This window comes from Priapulus caudatus, unplaced genomic scaffold (assembly GCF_000485595.1).
Source record: "Priapulus caudatus unplaced genomic scaffold, Priapulus_caudatus-5.0.1 Scaffold74, whole genome shotgun sequence".
Lineage (NCBI taxonomy): Eukaryota > Metazoa > Priapulida > Priapulimorpha > Priapulimorphida > Priapulidae > Priapulus > Priapulus caudatus.
The window spans coordinates 657,466-664,367 of NW_014577135.1; the positions used below are offsets into that span (position 1 = coordinate 657,466).

The 6,902-nt window shown below is 47.7% G+C and overlaps 1 protein-coding gene across 1 annotated transcript in view; it reads right to left on the reverse strand.

Annotated features, from left to right (window-relative positions):
- LOC106821458 (acetylcholinesterase-like) overlaps nucleotides 1-1,179 on the reverse strand; it is a 2,825-nt gene extending 1,646 nt beyond the window's left edge. The window contains exons 1-3 of the mRNA XM_014826271.1: nucleotides 1,112-1,179; nucleotides 674-917; nucleotides 240-363 (exon numbers count right to left, since the gene is read on the reverse strand). Of these exons, the coding sequence (XP_014681757.1) occupies nucleotides 240-348 (109 nt within the window). The 5' untranslated portion in view covers nucleotides 349-363; nucleotides 674-917; nucleotides 1,112-1,179. The remainder of the gene's footprint in view (nucleotides 1-239; nucleotides 364-673; nucleotides 918-1,111) is intronic.
- Nucleotides 1,180-6,902: the final 5,723 nt, after the last annotated feature.

Below are 6,902 nucleotides of genomic sequence, written 5' to 3' on the forward strand. Positions count from 1 at the left end.
TATATATATTACCACGTGTGTATATATATATATATATATATATATATATAGTAGACATGAGGTCGCGACTGTCCTATTTTACGTGAGTAATGTTATTTTAGTCTAACTGATACAGACATAGTTGCGGTGACCTGAGCAGGACACACACGACCACATTCTGTAAGTTGTGTACAGTCTACTTGTAGTTTCTACTGGCTACAACTATGCTTGCCGACCATATTTTGAAGATGACTACTTACATGGTATTCCAGCGTAAATATCAGTGACATACTCTAACGCATACATGTAGACAGGGACTCCATTACTTGCATGGAGTGCAGCTTCAATCTGCATCGGGCACTTGAACATGATGTCTCCAATAATCTAATGAATATAAAGGCGCCATTGATGAAGTTCTTATCCCACGGATATAGGTATATATATTAATCCTTAACAGACAGAAAGAGAGCGAGAGGGAGAAAGAAAGCGTGACAGCGGGCAAAATGGATGAGAGGATAGGGTGTGATATTGTGTGATATTATGATGTTTTGTTGTTGAATCATATGTAATGCTCCCGATTACGAAAAGAACACAATTTCACGAAATTCAACACTTATTGGAGGGGGGTAAAAGACCATTCATACACGTATTGCTGATGCAAATGATGTTGATTTATCCTACTGGGCTCTCGCACCTCGGATGCAGACTGTATCGTGTTCCACTCGCCCTCCTTGTTTGTGATGTTGGAGTTTGGAGAGATGTCGTTAAGGTGACCCTTTCCTCTGGGATCATCCCAATTCGTATACTCAAACAGGACGGATTCTGCCAACACTCCTGTAGGATCTGAGTATTTTGCAAACTCTAGCTGCACAGGTATCAGTTCCTCCGCAAGGATTTCGTAAGTCAGATTAAGAATCCCGACGCCCGCGTATATCGGACTGTGACGAGAAATTAATGCATAATTAATTATTACTGTTCGCAACGAGATGATTGTAAAATGCATATTGCATAGCATGTAGCGATGCATTGGTATTAAGTTTTCTCTTGATTTTGCTCATAGTTACAAAGTCATACAGTACTATATATATACATAACGTGTGTAACACATATGAAACGAGAACTATTCACTTACACGAAAGCGATTCCTTCGTCCTTAGTTGTGCCTATTATTAGCTGGACGTCTTTAGCGTATTGCCCTGATGTGAGCAGGTCTAGGGGCATATTGGGGAGGAATTTCCCATCAACAGTTGGACTCCAGATTTCGATATATTTTTGAGCCTGTAAAGAAAAGACTATAGACGTGGACGAACAGAGGAAAGCTACCACTGCACATATTAATGGATATCAGTGAAATCGGGTTTCTGTGCCACGTGGTGTAATTTAAATTGACTCTTCTATGTTGATCGCAAGTACCATCATTAGCTCGCTTGCATTGACTTGACGCAAACAATCCATCATGTCCCTGTGTGCCTCCAGGTCACTGCTATTTGCTGACGGACAGTTAAGGGACGACGCTTGACCAGCTGTACGGCTACCTAACAGCGTGGTCACGCAAGCTCGTGCGTTGCCTCCAACGGAACCAAGAGGCGAGTGAGACGGACGGTCGGCCTCCTCTAGAGCGGTGACTTCGGCGCTAGGTGAAATAACCTGCAAATGTCACGCACCTGTCAATATGCGTTATTAATAAACAGTCGATGTCATTGCTAATAACATTCTTTGACGTCAAGCTTGTTGCCAGACACAAATAGTTTTAATCCGAGCGCCGCGGGACCGCGTCCGGCTCGCATGGCCGACATAATTTTTCGATCATTATTTTTTTCAAGCACCCAATTTTCGTTAGACAGGGCCGGATCTACAATTATTGCAATCCGAGACATATAATCATCTGAAATCACTGTCGTTTAATGTATACACGACATATATACTACTACATGACGGCTTTTTATGTTAGTAAACATTGGTCATATGCGCACATGCGCAGATTTAACGGTTGGCAGCAAGGCAGATGCGTGATATTGTTCGGACAGCACACGCAGCCGCACGCACGGTGTACGTACACACGCACGCACGCACGCCACGCACCACACATCATGCACGCCCGGGTGTACGTCACGCGCGCATGCCGACGTGTACGTGCCACACGGCACGCACGCACGCACGCACGCTACATGCTACTTGCACACACACGCACGCAGTGTACGTGAACACGCACGCTCTCACACACGCCGCAGGCACGCACGATGTACGTTCACATGCCTACGCACGCACGCACGCACGCACGATGTGTCGTTCATATGCAGCGTACGCACGGACGCGGCCGTGTAACATCCAACGCATGCCACGCACGCACGCACGCGCGCATGCAATACGTGTGCCTGCACACGGCCACGCACGCACGTCGCACGCATGCACCAGGGTGCTACGTGCACACGCACGCACGCACGTGTATGTGCATACGCACCGCTCGCACGCTCGCACGCAGTGTACGTGGCCACGTGCACACGCACGACACACGTGTACCTGCACACCACGCCACGCACACAGGCACGACCGCTGTACGTTCAACGCACGCAGGCACGCACGTGTACGTTCACACGCACGCAACGCCGCACGACGCATGTACGCACGTCTACGTGCACACGCACGCACGCACGAACGCACGTGTACGTCACAGCACGCCAGCGCGCACGTGTAGTGCACACGCACACATGCACGCAGTGTCGCCACGCCGATATACTGCACACGCACACACGCCGCGCACGCAGCCGCACACACGCACGCACGCATGCACGCACGCTTTAACATACAACAACAGCACGCCACGCACGCTCTACGATGCACATGCATGCACGCCGAGAACGTGTACCTGTACACACACACGTACGCCACCAACGCCACTCATGCACACACGGTACCTGCTAACGCCACGCACACACGCCCGCACCGTGTGGCGTGCCACCACGCCATTTAAATTTGACATGTAAATGGCAGATGCCGAAATAAGTTAGGCCTATACTGAAGTTATAAATTCTATTGTTAGCGTTTTGAAAGTATTTTTAGCTCTAAAAAGGACATCTGGTGTCTTAAATTTTTAAAAGTTCTTGGGGAGCAACCCAAAAACCCTCCTTGACGAGGGCGGAAACCCCTAGAGCGCCCCGACCACGGCTGGCGGCGGCCGTGGGGGCACCTGCGCCTTTCGGCACTTGCTTCGTCGACATTGTTATTGATGCTAAATGCGCCTGACCAATGTTTATCTGCTTCGCCGCCTGAATCCTACGATGCACATGCTAGAAACCTCTTTCGCATTTCGAGTTCATGGTGAGACTTCAATTTGCTCAAATATGGCAATCATTGCGATTTACAAGGACAATGAAGTTGCAAGTATGGATTTGTATTGCTTTCCCGCCAATCAAGTTTATACAAACAGTTCACACTCTCAAAAATAACATGGTGTCCACCTGACAAGTTTAATTTCACTAGAAAGTTAAAAACGCCATCTAAAAGAACATCCAGATTTCTATGCTATTGAACTTTAGATATGAGATGTTATGGCTGAGTAAATAACCACGTAATATCACTTGGCTATAAATGTGGTCGCTGAGCATGCACAGTCGAAATGAGAAATTGGATTATTATGACATAATCTACCTACCATCTGATAAGGGTGACAGCATGTGCATGGCTACACTCGCCCCTCCCGCGCTAGTCCCAAAGATGTTCACTCTGCTGACATCGCCGTTAAAGGCAGCATGTTGGGCTCGTACCCAGGTGAGCACTAACACCTGCGTCAAGCCAATCATAGTAGACCAGGAGAAGCCTCGTCTTCGGTGGCAGGGACTCTTTGAAACAGAGTCATGATTTTTGACAGATTAAACGTGCATATATGCATACTGTGGCGTAGAGGCTCATAGGATCTATGTCCACCAGGTACTGCCGGAAACGTACCCTGGGTACGTCCGGTATACCGGAACGTACCCTGCGTAAACTATCTAGCTGATATGGTTAGGGGTTAGGCGCGTGTGAGGCAGTTAGAGTTAGGGTGTGCAGGAAGTAGCGGTAGGCGACTCCCTTAGATCGTTAGGATGAGGTAGCGCCGAAGGGTACGCGTCCGAGCTGCATATTATTATCGTAGTATCTGAGTGACCAGCGTTACGTTCGGTATACCGGGACCGTACCCGGGTACGTTCCAGCAGCTACGCTTGAGGGGACAATTGCGACCTCGTATGCGAGCTGCGTAAGTGTGGTCCATGCTGTCGCCAGATGGTCTTGATTGACATCGTAACTTGCCCATTGACTTCATTAAACTACATTAGGTCAGGTATGGTAGTGCTGGCGAGTGCTTTAAGAGATTTCTTGTTAAGAAAAAGGAGCTGTAGAAAATTAGTTTACATTAATAGTTAGCAAGAGAGGGATAGTGAACAGAATATCAACAGATAAAAAGGGGCGGAGTATAACGCCGAGGAAAGAGAAAGAGTGAGGGAATGTTAAAACATAAGACACAAATATTATTAGGGAAACTCTAAGGCGCTAAGTCGGTAAATTGCATAGGTGGACATAGTGTGAGCATCATACCACTCCAGGCTCCTCCCGCGCCTGATACATCGGCGCTGACCAGTTACTACGTTTTGAACCTAGCCGCCATGGATTCCACACATCACTACGGGATAGCGCTGGTTTTTCGCATCGTCGAAATCCTGCGCCAGATGCAGTCAGTTGCTCGCTACATCGAAAGCAACCAACCGCGATTGTGAGTCGCCGCCCACAGCAGATATACTGAAATGTCGTGTATTGAGGTGCCTCGCACATTCTATGGAATAAAAACGAAGGAACGAGGAAATCGCGGTTTTACACTAGCATGTCCAAACCGAGGGGCATCGAATCTAGCACTTAAGAAAGTCGCGTTTCTCTGGATTACTAACACCAATCAGCGGGAGGTACACGCTTCAGAGATGAGGCCAGCTACTCGCTGCTATGCATCATTACGTGTACGTTGTCGGCGACGACGTCTGTACTTATTTCGTCTCTTTTTAGTTCTGCTCTGCTTTGCGCGCCTTTCGTCTTTCGCGGGTTGCCTATTGAGGCGTTCTATAGGTCTGTCTTTGTTCTGTCCTGCGTAGCGATTTTGCCTTGACTACTAGTGATTAGGCGCGGATGTCAAGTGTTTTTCCGTGTCCACGTTGAACGGCAGGCGGAACCAAACTGCTGATGCATCGAGCCACCGTTCCATGGCTCGGTGGATGAATGTCGGCGCCCTGCATTAGTCAGGGCTTCGCTGCTACGAGCAGCCATTCTCATATATCCCATGGCGACGAGCGATCTACGAGACCGCCAGTCCCAGTTAGAGCCAGTAAGCAGGATCTCGTCTCTGATACTCTCGCTATCAGTTCAATTCAGAATCTTCGAGTATGTAACTAGACGTCTCGCCGCACGTCTGCCGCACCCAGTGCGGCTCCTCGTAGTTCCGCCTACGCTCGGCAGGCTCGTCTAGCAATCATATGACTAAGCGCTCGCCCTAAAACGCGCATAGCGATGCCATCCTCCTCTTGTGACTTTCCACTGTAGCTCACAGCAGCAGCCTCATCACCTCTCATCTCGGCGTTCTCAATTGGTGCCCCGAGCAGCGTTCCGACCGGCGTGGGCTCATGCGGCTCGATTCCCTGCCGCCATCCACTGCAGCAGCAGGTTCCATTCGTGTGCACGACTTGTAATTCCTTCTACTCACTGGAACGCTGATGCCCAGATCGTAGTCTGTGAACAGAATAACGACCCGAAGCGCAGCAGATCGGCACGGGGTCGCCTCGGCAACACAGAAGGTGAAACGGGCGACGTAGACAAGCAAACAAAAATTTGTACGCACGAAACTCGACGCGCAATACAATCGACGCATATTACTTACACAACCCTCTCAACGAGCGCTCTCGCATATACAAGACCAGAACGGCTAGAGAATCATCCTTTGACCTTTTGAGATCCACGGTGCATTATCCATAGAATTAAGCAGAACAGCCCCCCTACCAAGATTTTGAATAATCTCGCAGGTAATGTAACAATTTTCTAGTTTTTATGCACGTGGGGCTACGCGATCGACAGTTAAGTACCCGAGCCAGCATACTCAGCTAAGGAGATATGGATCTTGGTGAACAAAGGTTAAGCTCTGCGTAGCAGACCATTGCATATCAAGCAATATGGCGGCATACATTCGATAGCCTTTCCGTTTGTTTACATTATATTAAGCTCATATTTCTTTTTTATGTCTACTCTTCTACTCTAGTTTCAAAATTCTTTATTTTTTTCCTTCTCTATTATTTCTTTTCTGTTTTTGCTTATGTTTTTATTGTTCCCTTTTCTCAATTGTATGGTGATGTTACGTCTGCTATAAATAATAATTATAGTCTTTTTCTATAATTGTCTACGTCTACGGGATATTTGTTTTTGTTAGTGGTTAATATCTTTATCATTTTTTTTTTTTATTTTTCTACGATAACTTAATTCTGTTATTGTGCATCATATGCTTTTTCAACGCGCAGTTGGGAAATCGAACCGCAGGCGAGTTTTAAGTAGCGTTTCTAGGCTGAATCGTGGCAACAATCGGGCGCTCAGGATGACGCGGCAGGTACTGCGCGAGAAAGCGGCAACGGTTGACCCTATGCTTAGGCCTCAGGCAGTAGAGATTTCGTGGCAGCGAAATAGTATAGGACAGGAGATGTAGCGAAGTCGGGCGAGTCTGGTTTGGTCGCGGAAGGAGGAACACAGGACGCCGTATGTGCGTTGCTGCGACGTTTACTTTGTCCTTATGTTGACGAATATTCTACACTGATGTAATAGCATAATTAAGAGTTTACCGGTTACGTTCACAACAATGTTTGCAATGTATATCATCATTCTGCTTTGAAATTTGTTGGCCGTGCACAGTCAACCTGGGA